This window comes from Callithrix jacchus, chromosome 10 (genome assembly GCF_049354715.1).
Source record: "Callithrix jacchus isolate 240 chromosome 10, calJac240_pri, whole genome shotgun sequence".
Taxonomy (NCBI): Eukaryota; Metazoa; Chordata; class Mammalia; order Primates; family Cebidae; genus Callithrix; species Callithrix jacchus.
The window spans coordinates 119002890-119026940 of record NC_133511.1 but is presented as its reverse complement, the minus strand read 5'-3'; the positions used below and the strand labels follow the sequence as shown (position 1 = coordinate 119026940).

The window sequence follows — 24051 nt, the reverse complement described above, 5'->3', positions numbered from 1 at the left end:
GAAATTTTTCCAGACTTCTAACCCTGCCTAGCTTAGGAGTTCCTGGATGTGCTCCCAGACCACTTTGTACTTCCCCTATCCTTGTACCTGACCCGTGGTCCTGTGTGTTAGTCCGTTGTGCCTTGCTATAAGGAATACCCGAGACTGGGTAATTTACATAGAAAAGAGGTTTCTTTGGCACACAGTTCTGCAGACTGTACACGAAGCATGGCCCCAGCATCTGCTTCTGGTGAGGGCCTCAGGACACTTCCAATCATGGCAGAAGGTTAAGGGAGAGCATATATGGCACATGGTGAGAAAGAGAAAAAGAGAGAGATGAGGGGAGGTCCCAGACTCTTTTTCTAAGAGTCAGATCTGGCCAGGTGTGGTGGCCCATGCCTGTAATCCTAGCACTTTGGGAGGCCAAGGCAGGGGGAACACCTGAGGTCAGGAGTTTGAGAGAAGCCTTGTCAACATGCTGAAATTCTGTCTCTACTAAAAATACAAAAATTAGCTGGGCATGGTAGTGTGTGCCCATAATTCCAGCTACTCAGGAGCCTGAGGCAGGAGAGTTGCTTGGACCCGGGAGGTGGAGGTTGCAGTGAGCTGAGATTGTGCCATTGCATGGGCCTGGCACCAGGCAGGAAAGAGTGATGAAATAAAAGCTTTCTGTATCAAAGCCAGGTGTAACTCACGTCTACAATCTCAGCACTCTGGGAGACTGAGGTGGGTGCATCAGGAGTTCAAGACTGGCCTGGCCAACATGGTAAAGCCCTGTCTCTACTTTTTGCAAAAATTAGCCAGACATGATGGCATGCACCTGTAATCTCAGCTTCTCAGGAGGATGAGGCAAGAGAATCACTTGAACCAGGGAAGTGGAGGTTGCAGTGAGTGGAGATCGTGCCACTGCACTCCAGCCTGGGCAACAAAGTGAAACTCCATCTTAAAAAAAAAAATCAGATCCTGCAGTAACTCATAGCACAGGAAGGGGACCAAGCCATTCACGAGGGGACCAAGCCCCCATGACCCAAACAGCTCCCACAAGACCCACCTCCAACACTGGGGTCAAATACCCAAATCATATCATGCTGTAATTAGATGTCTGAATTCCCCTACACATAATCCCCTTCTAAACTGTATACTTCGTGAGCACAGAACCATTGTCTATCTGGTTCACTAATATGCCGTTAACACTTGGCACCTGTGTTCTTTTTTTTTTTTGAGACGGAGTTTCGCTCTTGTTACCCAGTGCAATGGCGTGATCTCGGCTCACCACAACCTCCGCCTCCTGGGTTCAGGCAATTCTCCTGCCTCAGCCTCCTAAGTAGCTGGGATTACAGGCACACGCCACCATGCCCAGCTAATTTTTTGTATTTTTAGTAGAGGCGGGGTTTCACCATGTTGACCGGGATGGTCTCGATCTCTTGACCTCGTGATCCACCTGCCTCGGCCTCCCAAAGTGCTGGGATTACAGGCGTGAGCCACCACGTCCGGCCAAGACTCTTTACCTTTGAGTGCGAGCAGATCTATCGATCCTTTTCTGTTAAGGTCTCTTCAAAATATTTCCAAGTTTAGAAAGTTGTTCCCTGGCTCCCTGTGTAATAAGTGTTCACTTCTGCTTTTTATGCACACAGCTGTCCGTTTAATCTTCCCAAAGCCGGGCTCTGATCATTTCTTTCCTCTGCTCAAAAATGTTTAACCAACTCCTTGGAGGCTTTAGAACAAAGTTCAAATTCTTTAACTCACCTCCAAGGCTTTTCAGGAATTAACCTGAGGCTGTCTTTCCAGACATTTTTTTTCTTTCCTGAGATGGAGGCTTGCTCTGTCACCCAGGCTGGAGTGTGGTGGCGTGATCTCTGCACACTGCAACCTGTGCCTCCCAGGTTTAAGCAATTCTCCTGCCTCAGTACCCCCTGAGAAGCTGGGACTACAGGCACACACCACCATGCCCAGCTAATTTTTGTATTTTTTATATTTTTATTTTATTTATTTATTTATTTTTACTTTTATAAAGACGGGGTTTCATCATGTTGGTCAGGCTGGTCTTGAACTCCCGACCTCAGGTGATCTGCCAGCCTTGGCCTCCAAAGTGCTTGGATTACAAGTGTGAGCCACCACGCCTGGCCTAATTTTTGTATTTTTAATAGAAAAAGAGTTTTACCATGTTGGCCGGGCTGGTCTTGAACTCCTGACCTCAAGTGATCCGCCTGCCTTGGCTTCCCAAAGTGCTGAGAATTACAGGTATGAGCCACTGTATCCCACGCTATATGGATACTTAAATCGTCTTCAATCCCTTCTTTCTTTAAAAAGCCTAATCTTACCCTTCCTCCTTAGAGAGTGTGTGGTAGGGAGACAGGAAAACAAGCTCTGGAGTCAGATAGACCTGGACCCAAATCCAAGTTCCTTTACTTGTCAGTCACTGCCCACATCCTTTAGCCTTTCCAAATCTCAGTTTCCTTGTCTTTAAAATTGGAACAGAGGCTGAGCGTGGTGGCTCACTCCTGTAATCTCAGCACTTTGGGAGGCTGAGGTGGGTGGATTACAAGGTCAGGAAGGAGTTCAAGACCAACCTGACCACCATGGTGAAACCCCATCTCTACTAAAAATACAGAAAAAAAAAAAAGCTGGGTGTGGTGGCACTCGTTTGTCATCCCAGCTACTTGGGAGGCTGAGGTAGGAGAGTCGCTTGAACCCGGGAGGCAGAGGTTGTGGTGAGCTGAGATTGTGCCACTGCACCCCAGCCTGGGTGAGAGAGCGAGACTCCATCTCAATAAATAAATAGGGAACAGAAAGCAAGAAAGGACCACCAAGGACCATTGGGCCGCTGTGAGGATGAATGGAGTGTGAGATTGCATGTAAATCTCCTAGCACAGTCCCCAGCTCACCTCACATTCTGCCACCTTGGAAGGGAGTCACCAGCTCTCTGGGGTCATACCCTCCTCCACTAGTCATGTTTTCCCCCGATGGTTTCTGATAGATTCTCTGTTCTCTAAGAATTCCATGAGGTGACTGAGCTTTCCTTCTGAGGATTTGAGAGTGGGCAAACAGGTTTCACCTCTAGGAATTCAGCTCAGGCCCCAGGCACCTTGGTGGGACTCCACACCCATCTGGGCCCAAAGGAATCCCGTCCTTCCTTTCTTCTTCATTTGAGGTTAGTTTCATTATGGGGAAACGGTGACATTTCCAAAGGGGTTCACCAGCACCTCTCGCCCCTTGCCATCAGCACCGCACAATATGATGATGAGTCAAGTGGAACAAAGATAAGCCTCCCAGGTTTAAGGTGGGTAAACTGAGGCTCAAACTAGCTTTCTTATGTCTGTGTCTAGAACTTGTGGGTCTTTGCAGCCGGAGAGGGGATTCATTCAGGGGGGTCTGAGGGGCCTGGGCAGCTGTGGTGGGGAACTGGGGGAGCTCTGGCAGGAGATGGGCCAGGAATCCTGTCTCTCAGGGCCTCAGCCTTGTCCTCAAGTAGGTTAACGCCAGTCTTTCAGAAGCCGGCCTGGAGCTCAGTGTCTGCACTTGCTTTGGGAGCCGACATCGTGAGTAGATTCTTTGGCCCGCATCATTTGGGGAAGGAGCAGGGATGACAACTCACTGGCTGGGGCTGCACCTCTAGGGCTGGGAGCGAGGATGGGTATTTCCTGGACAGTGAAAAGAGCAAGTGTAGCCTGAGAAGGCCTGGCTGCTAGGCCAGTTGTGTACCCGGCATGCCGTACCAGCCGGAAGAAGTGCCTGCCCCTCTGGACCCCAGCTGCCCTCCCTAGAAACTGGAGATGATGGTGGGAGGAGAGGTCTCTTGTGAACCTCAGTGTTCTCAAAGTGCTGTCCTGGGCTAAGCCCCTCCCTGAGCCCAGACCGTCCCTGGGGCCTGGTTCACCAGGTTGGCCTGACCAAAGCTGTGACCCCATTTGGCCACCGCCACACCCTCTGTCCTGCCCTTCCTTGACGGGTCTGGGCCTGGTCTTGGTCAGGCCTGGTGGGAGAGCAGGGAGCCTCCAGGCCCAAGTTTGACCTTTTATTTCACTTTCCCTCTCCCTGGAGCCAGAGCTAGCGTCCTCTTTCCCTCCTGCTTGAAATCCGAGCTCAGGGATCCAGGAGGACTCTGGCTGCAAAACATTCCATCCCGCTGTCCAAACACCCTGCACAGCTGGCGGAGGGAGGGGCAGCCAGAACAGGCTTTCAGGAGCCCTGGGGCTGTTGTTTTCATGGAAATGGGGGAGCCCTCAATCAGAGGACCAGCACTGGCTGACCTGAGGGAGCCCCATCTGCACACAGGCTCCTGGAGTTTCCCTAGGGCTCCTCTACTGAGTGCCCAGCCCTGCAGCAGAAAATCCAGTTGCCTCAAAGTCTGCCCAGCCAGGTGTCGTGGCTGCCTCGCGCCTGCCAGTGGGGAGGTGGCTGCACCACAGGCAGGCGGGTAGTGGCCTTGTGAGCCTCCCCTCGTGACTGAGTGCTACACAGAGGCAGGGAAAGGCAGACAGGAATGACGCTGAGACAGCAAGCAGGGGAGGTGACTTCGGCAGCGGCTTTTACTGACGAGATGTCCCAGACCTGGCTGCCTCTCGCTGTGACTCACCACTGACCGTGGCTGAGTCTCTGAGCCTCAGTTTCCTCATCCACAAGAAGAGAGGGTTGGGCCTTTTCTGGCTCCGCTTTCTTCCTAAGAAGTTATAGCCAAAGACAAGATCTTCACAGCTTCCCATCCAGTCCATGCTGTGTCTGAATGTCCAGAAACATAACAGGTTTTTCTACACGGTCTCTAGCAACTCTGACTCAGTTTCCCCACTGGGAGGCTGGTGGGGTCTTGCCAGAGAGGGACCAACTCCCACATACATTGCCACCAGCCAGGCCAAGCCCCATCCCCTCCCGCCATGTTGGGGTAATAGGGAGACCCCCCCATACACACATCCTGTTTTCCATTAATCATTTCCAGGTGGGCCAAGGGGTTGCCCAGCAGAGGAAAGTGGGGGCACAGGAGAATTGAGCAGGGGGGTCAGAGAGGAGCAGAAACAGGAAGGGGGTGGGAGCAGGCCATGGAAAATTCATTGCCAGGAAAGGGAGGCCAGCATCTGGTTTGCATTAGGCCGAGAGAACTTCGAAGCCCAAAACCCAAGTGGGAGATATTGTTATCCGCTGGGCGGGGCAGGGCAGGGTGTGAGGAGCTGGCAGCTTCTCCCCAGCAGGGACTCGGAGGCTGCCCAGAAAGAAGAGGGAAGTTCAGGGAGAAGAGACTGGAAACATTTCTTTCTGGCTATGCTGTGGCAGGCACTTCACAAATGCTACCTTCTTTTTTTTTAACTTTTTTTTTTTTGAGATGGAGTCTCGCTCTGTCACCAGGCTGGAGTGCAGTGCTGAGATATCAGCTCACTGCAACCTCTGCCTCCTGGGTTCAAGCAGTTCCCTGCCTCAGCCTCCCAAGTGGCTCGGATTACAGGCACCCACCATCACGCCTGGCTAATTTTTGTATTTTTAGTAGAGTCAGGGTTTCACCACCTTGGCCAGGCTGGTCTTGAACTCCTGACCTCATGATCCACCCGCCTCGGCCTCCAAAGTGCTGGGATTACAGGCATGGGCCACCATGCCCCGCCCCTTTTTAAAAAAACTTTTTTTTTTTTTTAAGTAATGAGGATGAGGTCTTGCTTTGTAGCCTAGGCTGGTCTTGAACTCCTAGGCTCAAGCGATCCTCCCACCTCAGCCTCCCAAAGTGCTGGGATTACAGGCCTCAGCCCCTGCACCTCGCCGCAAATGTTACCTGTTTAATACTTCCTACTTCACAGGGGAGAACTGTTCCCATTTTATATACATGAGAAAACTGAGTCCCAGAGAGGTTAAGTGACTTGCCCAAGGCCACACAGCCAGGAAATGGGCAGAACTAGGATGAGAATTCAGGCCAGATGAAGACAGGGCGGCACATTCATACCATCCCACAGGTGGATGGAGTCTGACTGTGTACCAGGCAAGGGGACACTGAGAAGGGTGACGAGAATGGGCAGAGGCTGGGCTCAGTTCTTGTGAGAGTATCCGACGGTACTATGGGGTGTTTGTCATGACACAGGGCTAACCATGTGTCTGAGGGCTCTGGTGCCCACAGAGGAAAAAGGTAACCCACAGGAGAGGGCTTTCTAGAGGAGCGGGGATGAATGAAAGACAAACTTACCAGCAGAGGTGGGATGCAGTGGAGATTGCAGACAGAGGGGGCTATGGGTGGAAAGAAGAGGAATGAGCACATCTGGGCAGTGGCAACTGGCCTGGTGCACTTTGGAGGGTGAGAATCTATTTCATAGTTGGAGAAACTGAGGCACAGAGAGGGTGATGTGTGCTCAAAGGCACACCATTTGACAGTGGGGTTGAATCCAGCCTGTCTGACCCCAGGCCTGTGTTCCCAGCTGCTACACCGAGTTGTTCTTGGGTGGTGGTGGTTAAAAGTTCTAAGGGTAGCGAGACCCTGTCTCTCCAAAGAAAATTAAAAATTAGCCAGGCATGGTGACACACACCTGGAGTCCCAGGTACTTAGAAGGCTGAGGTGGGAGGATGGCTTGAGCCTGGAAGTTTGAGGCTGCCCTCCAGCCTGGGTGACAGAGCAAGACCCTGTCTTGAAAAATAAAGGGTCAGGTGCAGTGACTCATGCCTGTGATTGCAGCACTTTGGGAGGTTGAGGCGCATCACGAGGTCAAGAGTTCGAGACCAGCCTGGCCAACATGGTGAAACCCCGTCTCTACTAAGAATATAAAAAATTAGCTGGGTGTGGTGGCACGTACCTGTAATCCCAGCTACTCGGGAGGCTGAGGCATGAGAATCACTTGAACCTGGGTGGTAGAGGTTGCAGTGAGCTGAGATCACACCACTGCACTCCAGCCTGGGCAACAGAGCAAGACACCATCTCAGGAAAAAAATATATCAATAAATTAAAAATGAAAAAGAGGGAATCTCAAATCTAAGAAACATAATTTAAAAATAAAGACAAAATTAACAGTTTTAAGGGGATATCGAGGCCTGTAGTCATGGGCAGAAGGGCCACACAGCCAGCTATGACAGGGTCAAGGCTGGACCAGCTCTTTCCAACGCCCCAGGCTGCGTGGAGAGGGGACAAGCCTCATCTGGGAGCCTGGCTGAAACACGGGGCCTCCCCTCGAGGTGTCTCACCTCCCCTGGCCCAGAGCCCAGAAGGAGGGCCCAGTGTCTTCTGCTGCCAGAGAAGCCATATGAGTTAATAATTACGGGGTTGAAGGAGATAGCGGCTGTCCTGGGACATGGCACCTCCCTCCCAGGCTGCTGCTCTGGGGAGATAGCAAAGGTTAGTGTGAGGCTCAGCCTGGGTGCGGGAAGAAGGCTCCTGCTACCTCCCTGCCCGGCACCCTCCAGAGGGACCCTCAGTTTGGCTCTCCAGCATGGAATCTACTGAGGAGCCCGCTGGCTGCCCTGCCAGAGGGACATGCCCTGTATTCCTGGCCATGAGTGCAGGGACCGTCCGCTACGCCCCATCAGGCCTGTGCCCTGCCCTTGCGGGGAACTTGAGAGAGGAGCCTTGGGGCACAGACAGGTGAGCTCGGGACCCGGGGCTTGGAAGGGAGGGGGAATCTTGGCAAGCTGCGGGGCAGCCAGTGTGAGAAGTGGGCTCAGAGAGTCCCAGGGAATGGCTCGGATTGTCTTGTCCAATTTGGTGGCTGTTCAGAGGTGGAGACTGAAGTTCAGAGAGGGCAAGATGCTCGTCCTGGGTCACACAGTGAGCCGAGGACAGACCTGAAAGTCCAGAATCAGGGGCTGGGTCATCCAGGCTGACTGTCTCCTGCTCCTCGGCTGCCTTCAGCCAAGGGTCTGTGGTCAAGACTGCCAGGCTCAGGATGGAGCAGGCAGGAGGGGATGAAAGGAGGGAGGCTGAGGAGGGCAGTGGCTTGTGGGCAGAGGACACAACTTATTTTTTTTCCCTTTTTGAGACAGAGTCTTGCTTTGTCATCTAGGCAGGAGAACAGTGGCACGATCTCGGCTCACTGCAACCTCCACCTCCCAGGTTCAAGCGATCCTCCTGCCTCAGCCTCCCGAGTAGCTGGGACTACAGGCGTGCACCACCACGCCTAGCTAATTTTTGTATTTTTCTTTTTAGTAGAGACAGGGTTTCACCATATTGGCCAGGCTGGTCTCGAACTCCTGACCTCATGATCTGCCTGCCTTGGCCTCTCAAAGTGCTGGGATTACAGGCATAAGCCACTCGGCCGGTGAGGACACAACTTGTATTTCTCCCCTCCCTGCTACTGGCCAGACACCTATCATGTGCTCAGGAACTTCTTGCTGCCTGGCCACACACAGCTGCAACTGCAAGTGAGCCTCAAGTTTCTGGGCGGTCTTTTTGGAAAACTGGTGTAAGAGGATTCAGCCCCACTGCCCCTGGCTGTGTGATATCAGGCAGGTTCCTTAACTTCTCTGAGCCCAGCCTTTTCAGCTGAGGAGCAAGTTCAGCTGAGCAGTAGAGTCCTCCCTCTGGGGAAGGCAGTGAGGTCTGAGAGTCCATGGATGACAGACTATTTTTGGTTAGAAATTGAGTGTTGATGCTTCCAGAGTGGTGACCACAAACTTGTCCTTCAAGATCTCGCTCAAGAGCCTCCCCCGTCCACCGGCCCTTCCAGGCTGAGGACTATTCCTCCAGGGACAGGGCCCTGAGCTGCCGCCTCCTCCACCCTTTATCTCCCTGTGGTCTAGCTGCCATGACTTATCTCCTGCCAGGGCTTGTGAAGACTTAGAGGGCAAGGGCCCTGTGCTGGGCTCCTTTTGTGTCACTTTCTCCTCCTCCCCTCAATGGTGAGCAGAACAAGAGCCAGGAAGACAGCAGTTGCTCAAGACCTACTGATGAGGGATTCAAGCCAGCAAACACATGTGGACATCTGCTTTGGGTGGGCCAGGCCCTGAGCTGGGCTGGGGGTGGGGTGGGGGAACACGGCTCTAAGAAAGTGAGAATCCCTGCCCTCTGGAAGCCATGGCCACAGAAACAACTGCCCTGCAGCGATGGCTATGGGACACCGGGGCTGAATGATTCTAGAAAGTTGGAAGGGATGCTACGGAGAGCTGTCTAGGTTGTTCACTGCACAAAAGTGCAGACCAAGTGAGTAAACAAGGTATAGAATCCAGCCTGGCCTCCACTCTCCAGGGTCCGTACCTTGGTGTGCACTATGCCCAGTGGGGAAGGAGCATTGTTGTCTATTTGTGCCCTGGATGCAGAGGTCCTGGAAAATATGTCCCCCGTCCTCCATCCTTCCACCATCATGGAGCCCCAGGAGGGCAGAGCCTGTGTCTGTACAGTTTCCTTCTGGGTCCGCAGCCCTTGCATAGTCGACGCTCAGATAGAGTGGCTGAATATATGAATGAGTTGAGTGAATGAATAAGGTTTCCTCAGATGAGGACCTAACTCACTTGAGCCTCGGGCCTGAGTCAGTGGACCTGGAGGGGTAGCACCCAGACCTCTGGTAGCACCTAGAAGGGGAAGTACCTCCCCCCACACTCCCAGTCCTCCCCCAGACAGAGAAGGTGGGAGCCATGGTTCCTGGTGGGAGAGAAAAGGGGTTCTGCTCTCACTGGTCCAGTCCCAGGTTGAAGTTGAGGCCAATGATCAGGGCTCAGAATGGGTGGAAAAGAGGAACTGAGGGACAGGACCAGTGGTCTGGGGTTCAGGGAAATGTTTCACAGAGGATGTGGGACCAGACAGGTGTGTGTATGTGTGTACTGGTGTGTGTGGGGGGGGGAGGGGAATACTATCGAGAGGGCGGATGGTGGGTAAAGGCAGGATGGGCAGAGTGTGTCAGGAGGCAGGAGGCCGGTAGGAGAGTTGGATCAGAGGTGGAAATCCGGACTCAGAAAACTCGTTTTGGATCTGTGCCCTCCCCTTCCCAGCAGGCAGGATGTCGCACAGGGACAGGCGCTAAGCTGAAAGCCTAGGAGAGGAGTGCCGGGTAAGGAGCGGGGAGGGGTCTGCTGCCTTAAGTGACAATCTGTGAGAGAATAGGAAAGCTGAGAGCCCGGGAGCCATTCTAAGTTCTTGAGCAGGGATGGCCCAAAGTGGGTGGTGCAGATGGCGAGTGGAAAGGAGGAGTCAGCTAGAGAGTTCGAGCGCGGCGCGGACCCCGGGATGTTGGGGGCGGGTTCCTTCCCCGCGCCACGGTCTCCCTGTCCAGGCGCTGCGGGCCGGGTGGGGCCGGTCCTGGGAGCGCGCGCCGGATCCCAGCGTCGGGCTGGGGGAGGGGCGGGGCCGGGCACGTGTCCTCGGGGCCGCCCCCTCGGCCACGTGACCCGCCCAGGGCAGGGTCTGAGCTGGGCTGGGGGCCGCGAGCTCCGGCGGCACACGCTGACGGGCCAGCCCGGGGCAGGGCTGACAGGCGTTGGGGCGGCTCGGCCCCGGGCGGAGTCGGCGGCGGGCGGGGACGCGGCGCGGGAGGACGCGGCGGCGGCGCTGGGAACGGACGCCCAGGCGCCCGAGGCGCCGGGATGTGGAGCGGGTAGGTCCGCGCGCGCTCGCGGTCCCGCGCCGGGTCTGGGCCGCGGCCGCCTCCCGGGTCCGGAGGATGGGCGGGGGGGGGTGGTCCCCGCCCGGTCTGCGCCGCCTCCCTGCCTGCAGACGAGCCGACTCACAGCCGGGAGATGGAAGGACACTCAGGGAGGGGTCGGGCGTCTCTCTTCGAGTGCAGGGTGCGGAGGGTGGGCAGCCGACCGACCCAGGGTGACATTGTCAACTCCTCCTAGCTCATCAGGAACGCACGTGTCAGGTTATGGGAAGAGTGTGCACGACTCTGGGGCATGCACCTAGAGGAGGGACCCCCAGCCCACCCTCCCAACCCGTCCCTCAGTCCCCTCGGCTGGATGAAGTCTTGGAAAGCAGTGCAACTGGGAAAGAGGGGCTGGGTCTCTGCCAGGGTGGCTCCCAAGTTGAGGGCAGAACCTCCTTGTGGGGCTCTCAGAGTTGTGAAGTGGGACCCTCCTGCAGCCTGGAGTGGGGCAGCAGGCTCTGTTCCTGGATTAGTGGCCCCAGTGGCTGTGTCTGTTCAGCCATTGGTTCTCAGGGGGAGTTGCAGTTCCTGGCCCATGTGATGTGGGACCCCTGCCCTTTATGTGCAGAAAGGTTGTGGTGGTTTTGTGGAGTTGGGCAAACACTTCCTCTTCTCAGTGGCCTGGAAAGAACAGGTCCTGGAGGAAATGTGGCCGGAATGAGGGCAAGTTGTATTCCTGTGCACCCTGGGCCAGATGAGTGGTTGCGGGAGAGAGCTGGGGAGTGAGGGAAGTCCCCCTGGAAAGGTAGGCAGGCAGACAGGATCCACTTCATTCCATGGCACCTAGCAAAGGCTGAGCTGCGTGCTAGGGGAGGGATAGCCTTTCATCCCCAGCAGGGGCTGCAGAGACAGTGGGCTCCTGGTAGGGGTGAGGTGTGAAGAGGCTTGAGACTTTTTTTTTTTTAAATAGAGGTGGGATCTCCCTATGTAGCCCAGGCTGGTCTCAAACTCTTGGGCTCAAGTGAGCCTCCCACCTAAGCCTCCCAAAGTGCTGGGATTACAGGCTTAACACCACCACGCCCTGCCCTAAGGCTTGAGATTCTTTTTCTTTTCTTCTTTTTTAAGATGGAGTCTCCCTCTGTCACCCAGGCTGGAGTACAGTGGCACTATCTTGGCTCACTGCAACCTCCACCTCCTGGGTTCAAGTGATTGTCCTGCCTCAGCCTCCCGGAGTAGCTGGGACTACAGGCGCACACCACCATGCCCAGCTAATTTGTGTGTGTGTGTGTGTGTGTGTGTGTGTGTGTGTGTATTTTTAGTAGAGATGAGATTTCACCATATTGGTCAGGCTGGTCTGGAACTCTTGACCTCAGGTGATCCACCTGCCTCAGCCTGCCAGAGTAGCTAGGACTACAGGCACACACCACCATGCCCAGCTAATTTATTTGTGTGTGTGTGTGTGTGTGTGTATTTATTAGTAGAGATGAGATTTCACCATGTTGGTCAGGCTGGTCTGGAACTCTTGACCTCAGGTGATCCACCTGCCTCAGCCTCCCAAAGCGCTGGGATTACTGGCATGAGCCACTGCGCCCGGCTTGCTTGAGACTCTTAAAGGGAGAAAGTTGAAGGCAACCAGTGTATTTGTTGGCATTGTTCCCCAGCAAGGAGGAGGCTGGCTTAGGAGAACGTGCTTGAGGTGGGTGTGTGGTACCCGGAGAGGTTGGGGCAGTCCTGCCTGGGGTGAATTGTGTTTGCGGAGCAGCCTTGTCTGCAGGAAGCCTGTGTCTTATGTGGGGTGGGCCCAGGCAAAACAGCTGCTGAGTTAGTTGCTGTGTGACCTTGAGAGTGTGGACTTCCTTCTCTGGGCCTCTAGGTAAAGTCAGTGGTTTCTGGAGTCCAAGTGATCTCAAATCAGAGAATGTCCTTCCCTGGAGGCATCTAGGCCAGGGCCAGACACAGCTGAGAGCCTCCGGTAGATGGATAGAGAGTCAGAGAGCCTTAAATCCTGGGCAAGGAACCCTCCCCAACCGTCCACCCCCCCTGTTATGTTCCCAGAACCCTTCTCAATGAGCCAGCTGCTAGGCTCACCCCCACAGAATCCTCCCTGTGGCTTACTTCCTGCATGCATCCCCCGGGGCCTAGCTGGGTGCTGAGCTTGTATCATAGTAGGTGCTTCATAAATGTGGATGGAAAGGATGAGGGGCTGAGGAGCCGGGGGCAGGGGTGAGAGGCAGAGCTTGGGGGTTACCTTGAGCTCTGTATTTTTATGTCCCTCCCCCGCCCCCGTTTGGGTGTGGAGACAGGGATTTAGAGTCACGGGCCAAGCTGCCAGTACCTGCTGGGTGTCTGGTGTCCGAAGAGCTTACCCAGACCCTGCAGTAGTTGGGAGGGGTCCTGCTCAGAGTCATACTTGCAAGGTGACTCTGACCAAGCTGATGGTAGCTCTGGCAGGTGTATGTTTGGGCCTGTTGATTCTAGAATAGGAGGAGCTGGGATTAGGAGTCGGTGGCCCTGGTGGGGCCCGTGGTGTTTCTGGGCTTGGTTTCCTCGTCTGTGAAATGAACTACGATCTTTCTCTTGGTGGCTGGGCTTTGTTAATGGACAGGTCCTGGTCGTGGCCCCAGCCCTGGGCTGCTCTCCTGGGGTGGGCGGCGGTGGCTGGACTCGACGGCAGCCTGGGTGGGTCCTCTTCCTTGGGGCTCCTGAGCGTAGGCCCTGAACTCCAAACCCAGAGGCAGCTTCAAGGTGCCCTTGAAACTGGACTGCCCTGTTCCAATCCCCCACCGTTTCACACATTCATAGTTTTGGTGCCAAGCCTGCTCCAAGGTGATGAGGTGAGGACAACGTCTTGAGTACTTTTGTATCTAACACAGTGCTGGCCTCTCGGGACTTGGTCAGCAGAAGCCAGCGTTCAAGTTCCCGTATGACACTGTTGCAGCCTCTCCCCCCCACACCCCCCATCTCAGTTTCCCCAGAGACGGGGCTCATCATACCTATCTCTAGTGAGGGCCGGGATTTGATGGATGGCCCAGGAATGGGATGAGACCACCCCAACCTCCCAGGGGTTGGGGACCATGTTTTTGCAGCAAGAAGATGCTGGGGAGCTCCAGGGCTCTAGGGCCATCAGCTGGCTGTGTGATCTTGACCAAGTCACTTCTCTGCCCTGGGCCTTGGCTATTCTAAGGGCACAGATCTGTGAGCTCCTGCCTAAGTCGCAGGGGACTAGAGGCTGTGAGACAGAGTCTAAAGTATGGCCTGAGGGCTCCAGGGTCAGGCACGCAGCCCTCTTCATTAGGAAGGGGCTGTATAATCCTCACTGTTGCTGTTTCCTGGAAGCCGTCTGTGATCTGCCTACCCTACCCCTCAACAGGTGGAGTTCTTTCCTGCTGTTCTTCCATCAGGACCTGGGTGTGCGGGGCAGACATCCTCATTAGAATTCTGCTTGTCCTCCAGCCCCAGTGGCTCACGCCTGTAATCCCAGCACTTTGGGAGGCCGAGGCAGGCGGATCCCCTGAGGTTGGGAGTTCAAGACCAGCCTGGAAAAGCATCACCTTTTCCTTAGTTTCGAATTATCTTAATTCATTGCTGTTACTACTTTTTCCTGCCCCCCATCCAGCCCCTGGTCTCCTGATCTCAGGTAGTGATTCGCCCGCCTCAGCCTCCCAACTCCCGAACTCCCGTCTCTACAAAAATACAAAATTGGCCAGGTGTGGTGGCGCATGCTTGCAGTCCCAGCTACTCAGGAGGCTGAGGCGGGAAAATCGCTTGAACCCGGGAGACGGAGGTTGTGGGGAGCTGAGATCGTGCCATTGCACTCCAGCCTGGGCAACAAGAGCGAAACTCTTGTTTCAAAAAACAAAACAAAACAACAGAATCCTGCTTGTCCTAGACCCGCCCAGCCTCTGTGCAGGATTTATGCCCAACAGGTCTTGGTAAATGAGTCAGGGGGCGGGAGATGCAAACTAAATGGAATACGGTAAGAAGGGGGCCGCCTGGTGATCATGGCTGGTGGGGTGCCTGACACGTAATAGGTGCTCAGTATACCTGTTAGCTGTTGGAGGTCTTGGGTATCAATTCTTGGACTGAATGGGCAGGGTCGCCACAGGCAGATTTGAGGTTGTACTGCGTGCCCAGCCCTGTAGCAGAAGGGCAGTGAGATGCAACCCTCCTAGGCCCTGTGTGGGCTCCCAAGGAGAGACAGGGATGGATTCCCCCACCAGGGCTGGGCTGGGCTGGTCCTGTCACCTGGGACGAGGGCAGGCGGAGGAGTGGCCTGGCCCACTTGCTTCAGGTGTTCTGATCTGCTTCCCATCCCCAGCTGTTCCTGACCTTCTCCCCCCTCCTCCTCCATGGTCTCCTAGTAGGACCTACTGCTCTGCCCTTCTCCCTACTCCGGCTCCCCCTTCCTTGAGTGGCCCAGGCCCACCCTGGTCCCCAACTACCCTTTTGTCCCCTCCTTGCCTTGAGCTCATTGGATCCTGGCCTAACTCAAGTGAGACTCAAGACGACCTGTTTCATCCCTGGGTCCCAGACACTCTTCGGCTCTGGTGTCCGACACGCTCATCTGTTCTTCTGGCTTTCTGGCCGTTGTCCTCTCTGATAGCCCCTCATCCAGGCTCAGGCTGTGGCTGCTCTCCCAAGCCAGTGCCACTCGACAGTGTCACCCCATCCTGCCTGTTCCCCTTCAGCTGCCTACGGGACGTGCCACTTCCCAAATGCCTCAGCCACCCACTTTCCCGTCTCTGAAAGACGCCCTCCCAGTTCCTCTTTCCTGGCATGGCTGCTGCAGTTCTGAGCATCACCTTTCCCTTAGTTTGGAATTATCTTGATTCATTACTGTTAAATTGCTTTTTCCCGCCCCCCCATTCCAGCCCCTGGTCCTCCCACAGTTCCCCTTCCCATCTTCTGTTTCTGTGCGTCTCCCTGCTCTCCCTTCCTAACCCTGGCCCTGCCTGGCTGTACAATGGTCTTGGGTGGCACCCCCAGCACTTGGGCACCGTCTCAGACTTCCTCAAACCCCGTCTGCCTCCTGCCTCACTTCTCCAAAACCACCATTCATCCCCTTTCCTCTGGGTGACATGCCACGTGGTGTGCTTTGCCTGTACTCCGTGCTCAGTTTCCACCCTGCCACTTCCTTGCTGTGTATTCTGGCCAGATCACCATCCTCTCTGGACCTCAGGGGCCTCACCTGGAGCCCAGACGGAGGAGCGCATCCCTGCAACATTGTCCCGAGCCTCCAGTACGTGACACGTGTGGAGTGGTGGGCTGGCGTGGATGTGGCCAAGAGCTTGGGGACCTGACATGCTTGTGGGCTTGGGGCTAAAGACTTGGCCGCTCTCTGGAGGAGCCGAGCTTTGCTGGGCTTGCAGGCTGGCCTGAGAGCTAGCACACGAACCCTTTCCTGGGACCCCCTTGGTCCCTGGATGTGAGTCACATGGCTGTCAACCTCTGTTTCCTTAGAGCTTTACTTTTTTTTTTTTTTTTTTGAGATGGAGTTTAGCTCTTGTTGCCCAAGCTGGAGTGCGATGGCATGATCTCAGCTCACTGCAACCTCTGCCTCCCAGGTTCAAGTGATTCTCCTGCCTCAGCAGCTGGGATTACAGGCATGCACCACCATGCCTGGCTAATTTTTTGTATTTTTAGTAGAGATGTTGTTTCTCCATGTTGGTCAGGCTGGTCTCGAACTCCCGACCTCAGGTGATCCAGCCGCCTCAGCCTCCCAAAATGCTGGCATTACAGGCGTGAGCCACCTCACCCGGCCCCTCAGAGCCTTACTACAGAGGCCGAGCGTGAGTCTGAACCAGCCCCTGTGCCGTAGCACTGCTCCTGGGAGCCAGGCCTTGGGTTGGGGTTTTTGCAGCCTCCCTAGAGGCCTGTGGCCCTGGCAGCCCACTGAGTGGTCCCAGTGTGCCCTCCCAGCCCTCTCCTTCACCCAGTTTCAGAGCTGCCCTGGCTGTCCCCTCCCCTGCTTATTTAATGAATCCATTGTGCCCATAAGTACAGGGGGTCTTTAGCTCCAGGAGGTGCCTGGACAGGGTCATCTTGGCCACTGGGGAAGGGATATGCTGGTCTGGCCTCTGGCCGGGCCCTGCTGGCTCGGGGGGATACTGAGACACCTAAGGCCATGGAGTCTAGGTCTCCCCTCTATTTTGTGGGTCGGGGCAAAAGCCCTGCTGGCCCTTCTAGGGCAGGCCTGGTGGGGTGAGGATTGTGGTTGCTGCGTTTTCTCTCGTGTGTTTCCTGGGGAAGTGACCCATGGGGCCTTTCCTGTACGAACCGGCCAGAACTTCTCGGCAGTGGGAGCCGGCTTTGGGATGGGGGATGTTGGCTTCCCCATCTACCTCTGACCTTGACTCTTACCCTCTGAGCAGGCTCCTTTCCGGAGGCGTCTGCGGCTCATCTCAGATGCTGGGCTGTTTCTGCAGGGAACAGGGACTGAGGTTTGCACAGAGAGTAGTGGATCCCGACTGAGGAGGGTAGGGAGTCAGGCAGCAGAGCCTTGGGTGGTCCCTGCTCACCGGAGGACTGCATTCCCCGCTGACGTGGGTGTTCACAGCCAGGATTTTAGGCCTGTGGCCTGGGAGGCTGAAGTGTGGGTGAGATCGGAGATTCTGGCTTGGGCTGGATCCAAGGAGCCCAGGGTCCCTTCTTTGAAATTTCGGAGTGTCAAGAGTGGGCCTTGCAGCCTGGAAGTGAGGGGAGGAGGGTCTGCAGATTCCAGCTACCCCCAAAGTGCAGGGCAGGCTCTCTTCCCCTCCTGCTCCTGACACCTTTGGCGTTGGGAGTTGGTAGCTACCGGCTGGTCCCGCTGGTCCCATTTTCTCACACTTGCTGCCAAAGGGTGTCACAGACTCTGTCTCAGGCCTCCTGGACCGTTGTTTCCTCTGGCTGCAAAATTGAGCCCTATCCCCTGTCCCCTGCCCCCTGCCCCACCACCCCATATTCCCGCAAGTCAAAAGTGAGAGCCTGTTGGGAAAATGGTGAGGACTGCTGGCCACACCTCGGCCACACCTCCAGCACATGTGCTTGGGACCAGCAGGAGAGAGAGTTAGTCTTTCACTGTGGCCAGAGGCCCAGGCCACACTGGTGGATGAGGCTTGGCCCCCATGGGCAGCCTGGTTCTCCTCGGCCGGGGCGTAGGCGGTGGCGAGGGTCCTCTGTCCTGCCCTGTCACTTCTCACCCCTGGCCCGGAGTGAGCAGCCCGCAGCCCAGCCTGAGTGACTATGGGCTTGCAGGCTGGCCTGAGAGCCTCCTTGGCATTGTACCCTGGGGGAAGGAGGCTGGCGTAGGAGAAAGTGCTTGAGGTGGGCGTGTGGCACTGAAGAACTTGGCCATGATGATGAAGGTGGGGACACAACCCCATCACTCCATCAGTAGTGTCTACGCCAGACAGAGCTCTCTCCTAATACCCTTGTTTGGGGGTGTCTTGTTGGCAAGGGTCCCCAGGCCTCCAATTTAAGCTGCGGGACCCAGAGCCCAGGCAGGCTTCGTGGGTGTCTTAGCCAAACAGGTCTGTGGACTGAACAGGATTCACCCAGCACCAGGTCGGAACTGCAGTTAGAGTTCTTAATTCTTAGAGCACCTCCTGCAGGATTTCAGCTCCTATCCCTCAGATGTGGAAGCAGGATTAGAGAATTTCAGCAACTTTCCCAGGAGCTCCTGTGTACCCCAGGTCAGAGGCTGACATGGACCCCAGGCTTGCGCAATCTGGCCCCTTCTCTCTGCCACAGCTTCCCCTGCCCCAGCCCTCCCTCCTGAAAAGGGGGTTTCTGGGCATGCGCAAAGTCTGAGAAGCCAGTTCGGGCCAGAATTCGGTCAGATTTCCCTGCTACAGCCAAAGAGGAGCCTCCGAGTCCCACTGGGCCTGGCAGCCCTTTATCTCGAAGCAGATGTGCTGATTCCAGCGCTCATACTCCCCACCCCACCTGCCCTTCCCCTGCAGCGGGGCAGCTTTGGGCCTGGGCTGAAGACCTAGACACCCATCCCACCACTGTCACTGACCAGCTGCGTGACCCCCGGCAAGTCCCTTCACTCTGTGAGCCTCCGTCCCCTCGTCTGTAGAATGGGACGATACCACAAGCGCTGTTGAGTTTTTGTTTGTTCGCTTGCTTGTTTGTATTGAGATGAAGTTTTGCTCTGTCACCCAGACTGGAGTTCAGTGGCACAATCTCGGCTCACTGCAACCTCTGCCTTCTGTGATTCACTTCTGAGAATCACTTCTGCCAAGTGATTCTCCCGCCTTAACCTCTCTTGTAGCTGAGATTACAGGCATGTGCCGCTATGCCTGGCTAATTTTTGTATTTTTAGTAGACACGGGGTTTCACCATGTTGGCCAAGCTGGTCTCAAACTCCTGACCTCAGGTGATCCACCTGCCTCGGCTCCTCAAAGTGCTGGGATTACAGGCATGAGCCACTGTGCCCGGCTCACTCCTGTAGGCTATTGAGAGAGTTTTAAAGGAGATAGCGTGGCCAGAGACCTGTGTAGAGTCTGGCAGTGTGATTCTCCGGGGCACAGACTTCAGCCCAGGGCACTGCCATGGCACAGTGGGCTGGGGAGTGGCTGCCATGGCTCTCAAGCCTCGGGGACCTTGCTAACAAACTTCCCTGAGAAAGGGTATTAGGAGAGAGCGCTGTCTGGCGTAGGCACCATTGACGGAGTGATGGATATATGTCCCCACCTTCGTCCTCAAGGCCCACGTCCCTGCCAGGCAGGAGCCTTGAGGCCACATTCTGGGCCTGTTCCAGAGTGGAGGGCAGGTGGGGCTGGGCAACTGGCTGGGGCTGAGTGAAGGGACTCATTGCTGGAAGTGGGCTCCTTGCTGGGGTCTCTGGGGCCCATTTTCTGTGTGTTAACCAAGGGAGAAACTGAGGCTCAGGGGCTGCTTGGCAGCCTTCCCAAGGTCCTGAGGACACGGAGGGGAGACCGGTCCACAGACTTGCCTCTCACTCCTCCCTCTGCCTCCCTCAGCTGTCCTGAGTCCCACATTCTCCTTGGCCTTGCCTTCCCCTCTGGTGCAGCCTCCCTGGGCCCCTCCCCCAGCTTCCCTACTGTTATCTGCGGCTGGCCCAGCCCCCCATCCCCAGCCCTGGCTGCTGCCGCTCAGAAGCTGCTGGCTCAGGAACCTCCAGCTTTTGCTGACTGAGCGAGTCCAGAGGTGCTGTCTTGGCACAAAACACCACTGGCCGGGCCCTGGCCCTCCCTTCCCTCTTAGGGTCCACTTTGGAGTGGGGAGTGGGGATGGGGGAATGGGGCCCCACACCACCTCCAGGGACTTCAGCTTCAGGGAAGGGAGAGTCTGAGGCCCAGGGAAGCGGCATTTGCCTGAGGTCACGAGGCAAGTCCGGGGAGAGCTGGGACTGCTCCCCACCAAGTCCAGGGGGACAGGAAGTGGGTCTGTCTTGCCCAGGCTGTTTGCAGAATCTTCCTGCCTCAGCCCTGCCTGCCCTGGCCTCATCCTTCCTCTCTGGTTCACCCCAAAGGGGGCAGAATTCTCATTCACCGTATCAGTGAAGGCAGCTCCTGCTTGAGTGCGTCCCAGGTACCAAGGTTTTACTCACATCTCATCTGATCACTCAGTGACCTTTGAGGTAGGGCCATTGAATTGGCTTCACTTTAGACTAGCGGGACTCCTGTTCTCAACCCTGATGCATGTACAGTCATCTGTTAGACAAACACGCTGACCACCTACTGTGTGCTGAGCACCTACTGTGTGTGCCAAACACAGCCCGCAGCCCTGGGCTGGAGGGGGTGATTGACAAAGAAGAATGAGCCTCTTGCCCCAAGAGACCTTGTGCTTGGACATTTCGCCCTCGTAACAACGCTGATTATAGCTGGTAGTGTCCCAGTTTTCAGATGGAAAGGCTGAGGCTCCAGTGGCAGGCACATTGCCCAGGGGTGGCCTTCTGGGCTCAACTCTCCAGGCCTCAGGACCCCACCTTGAACCTGCTGATACCCTTGTTTGTCTCCAGCCCACCCCAGCCAGACCAGGGCCTCCCGCCGTCCCTCGCAGCTGTCCCGGTCTCCTGGAAGAGCACAGGTCCCTGCCAAGGCCACAGGGAGTCCCCAGGAGCCCTGGTGGAGACCTCCGCAGGGGAGGTGGCCCAAGACCAGGAGGGCCCCGTGGCCACTCAGCTGGACGTGTTGCGCCTGCGCAGCTCTTCCATGGAGATCCGAGAGAAGGGCTCTGAGTTCCTGAAGGAGGAACTGCGCAGAGCGCAGAAGGTGGGTGTCCGCGGCAGGCGGGAGGGGCTTTAGTGGGAGAAGTCAGCTTGGAAGAGCTGTGGGCTCTCATCAGGTGCCCAGAGATGTCCCCAAGGAAGAGGATGTGCCCTCACCAAGGCCAACTGCAGGCCAGGCCTGTACTGGGCACACCGGTGGGCACCCCCATCTTGACTGTCTGCAAACCTGCCCTGAGCCCTAATGGACTGGCAGGCAGGGCTTCGGCTTCATGCTGTGGCTAAATGGAAAAAGCCTCACGCACTGTCAGACACTGGAGGAAATGAGCTCTGGGCCCCACCTGAGGTGACGGGGGATGGAGCCTGGTCAAGTGGGCCGGGTCCCTCCTGTGCCAGGCCTGGGGATGCTGAGGGGCTTGGGCGCCCGTCCCTTTTCCTCCAGGAGCTGAAGCTAAAGGACGAGGAATGTGAGCGGCTGTCCAAGGTGCGGGAGCAGCTAGAACAGGAGCTGGAGGAGCTGACAGCCAGCCTGTTTGAGGTACACCTGCCGGGCCGCGGGAACCACTTGGGGAGTGGGTCACCTGGGCACCCATCGGCTCCTCGCCACTCACCCAGGGACTGCTTCTTCCTAGGAAGCTCACAAGATGGTTCGAGAAGCCAACATGAAGCAGGCGGCATCAGAAAAGCAGTTGAAGGAGGCTCGGGGCAAGGTGAGGCCTGTCCCTGCCTGCCCAGGCCAGCCGGGCACCCACCCGCCCCCTGGCTCAGTGAGCACTGAGCTCCACCACCCCAGGGGACACTCACCTGGTTCGGTGGGGCCAGCAGGACTGGGTGATCTCAGGACCAGGGAGGAGAGGGAGAGTAGGGGGTCTGAGATCACATGGCCCAGCGCCCTGGGACCCCATCAGTGACTGCTGCACAACACGGCCTTTTCTGGGGCTGCCCTGGGGCTGGGACGACCCTGTGGCTTTTGCACTTTCTTCCCTCTCCTCCCAGCCCCACCTTACAAAGCAGAAATCCCTCTCTGTGTGGCTGTGTGAGCCTGGGGAAGTCGCTTTCTCTCTCCAAGTCTGGTTCCCCATCTGCAAAGCGTGAGCCCTGGGCCTTTCCTGGCTCCGGGGGCGGGGGGCCCAGAACACTCAGTGGGAGGCCCAGCCAGCTCCCAGACACTTGTCCCTAACAGAATCCTGCTCACAGCCTGACCTTGGGCAGGCCGTATCAGCTCAGTTTCCCTAACTGTAAAATGAGCATCTGGGTCTCTCCCTTGAAGGTTGTTCTGAGGGTGTCGGGTGGGACCAGGTGCTCGTTGCTGCAGGAGTGCGTCGTCCTGAGTTGGGCTGATAGGCGGTGGCAGCCAGGGTGGCATGCAGCCTGGGTTAGGGTTGACAGGTGTCCCATCCCGTGCAGATCGACATGCTGCAGGCAGAGGTGACAGCCTTGAAGACACTGGTCATCACATCCACACCAGCCTCTCCCAACCGCGAGCTTCATCCCCAGCTGCTGAGCCCCACCAAGACCGGGCCCCGAAAGGGCCACTCTCGCCACAAGAGCACCAGCAGCACCCTCTGCCCTACCGTGTGCCCTGCTGCAGGACATACCCTCACCCCAGACAGAGAGGGCAAGGAGGTGAGGGCGGGAGGCCGGCTCTGGGCACAGGGAAGGGTGGCAGGGTCACAGCCCAGTGAGGACCAGCCTGCCCCATGCTGCTTTGTGACCTGGAGGCTGTCCTGCACCTCTCTGGGATGTGAGGGCTGGGCAGGTCCTTTCTCCCCAACCTCTGTGATACGAGGCATTGGCCCGCAGCCTCCAGGGTGTGCCCTCTTGGGGCCTGATGCCCCCTCCCTGCCCTGCTGACTCCAAGCAGTAGGTAATGGTCTTTGCACCTGAGGCTGGCTTTGGGCCTGAGGGTCTGGGGCCTCTGCTGAGACACACACTCCCTTGGTCAAGCAGGGGCCAAACAGGGGCCCTGGGCCTCCAGGGACAGGCTGCCTGGACCCTGTGTGGTTACAGTCTTGAGGCCCAGGACCACCTGGTGACAGCCCTGTGCTTGAGGGGTTTCTGGCGCCCTCTGACGGTGGGGCCAAGACAAGTGTGGTCTTTGGAAGGGTGTCTGTCCTGCCTCAGCTGACCACACTGGGTGCTTGGTCCAGGCTGGGCTGACACTCATGGTCATGGGTCTGTAGGCAAATGAGGCCACCTGTCAGCACCTCAGCTTTCTTACCTGATGAATGGGGCCTTCTGGGGCTGCTGGACAAACCAAAGAGACAGGGACATCAAGAGCCGAGTTTGGGGCTGCAACCAGGGAGTACCTCAGAAGGCCGTGGGTGGTGCCTTCAGCTTCCTGGGTCCCTGATGCCAGCCCACCCGGCTCCATCCTGGCCTCCGCCTCTGTCTCCAGGGAAGATGTGCAGGCCCTCGTCCACCTCCTGAGCTCTGAGCTTCTGAATGAACATTAACCTCTGCTCCTTCCTCCTGTCTCTGTGCACTGTGTCTGTCTGTCTGTCTCTCCCGCCCAGCCTGGGCTGCCCCCGCTGCTCTCCCTCCTCCTCTGCGTGGTCCCCAGCAAGGCAGTTCACCTCACCTACGAGCCGGCCTGGCCGCTCCCACCTGGGGAGCCCCTGGCCCCCGCCTGCACTCCCTCTCCCTCCTTTTCCCGACAGGTAAATGGCTCCAGAGAGGGGTCTCCCACTGTGCCCGCTCCCAGCCTCCCTCCCTCTGCATGCGGCCTGGGGCAGGCTGGCAGTTGCCTCTGAGGCGAGGGCCCAGGGCAGCCTGTGTGCGTCCCTCCTGTGTGTCCGTGCCCGTGTGTGCTTGTCGACCTGCTGGTGCTGAGGCCTCCTCAAGGAGGCAGTGAGGGTCTTCAGGACCAAGCCCTGCACCCCACTCTAAAAACCTGTAGCGCCCAGAAACTTAATGCCCACCTGGAAACAAAGCTTTTAGTTCTAGGCCGGGTGCAGTGGCTCACACCTGTAATCCCAGCACTTTGGGAGGCTGAGGTGGGCGGATCACCTGAGGTCAGGAGTTCAAGACCAACCTGACCAACATGGTGAAACCGGTTTCTCCTAAAAATACAAAAGTTATCTGGGTGTGGTAGCAGGTGACTTTAATCCCAACTACTCGGGAGGCTGAGGCAGGAGAATGGCTTGAACCCAGAAGGTGGAGGTTGCAGTGAGTCCAGATTGTACCATTGCACTCCAGCCTGGGCAACAGAGCAAGACTCTGTCTCAAAAAAAAACCTTTTAGTTCTAAATTCTTTGGTGCAAAGGGCAGAAGGGAGTTCTGCTGCTGCTGGACTTGGCTTCCCTGCCCGGCTGCTGGGGACCGACCTGCTGGCTTGCTGGGCCCACCCCACGTCTTCCCTCACTCCCCTTCAGCTCAGCCTGCATCATCCCTAGCACGCTGACTGCCCCCACCCTGCTCACCCTC

General features: G+C 56.6%; 1 protein-coding gene across 20 annotated transcripts in view; it reads left to right on the top strand.

Annotated features, from left to right (window-relative positions):
* RAB3IL1 (RAB3A interacting protein like 1) overlaps positions 1-24051 on the top strand; it is a 51889-nt gene that overhangs the window by 21758 nt on the left and 6080 nt on the right. For 7 of the 20 annotated variants that reach the window (XM_078341194.1, XM_078341191.1, XM_078341190.1 and 4 more), the window contains 5 exons: positions 3136-3259; positions 20419-20671; positions 21068-21163; positions 21258-21335; positions 22033-22251. In XM_078341194.1, coding sequence (XP_078197320.1) covers positions 20612-20671; positions 21068-21163; positions 21258-21335; positions 22033-22251 — 453 coding nt within the window. In that variant the 5' untranslated portion in view covers positions 3136-3259; positions 20419-20611. Of the gene's footprint in view, positions 1-3135; positions 3260-7276; positions 7520-9861; positions 9918-10249; positions 10461-15501; positions 15688-20418; positions 20672-21067; positions 21164-21257; positions 21336-22032; positions 22252-24051 lie in introns of those variants that run through there. The other 13 variants (XM_078341187.1, XM_078341193.1, XM_078341184.1 and 10 more) reach the window with 6 other exon arrangements.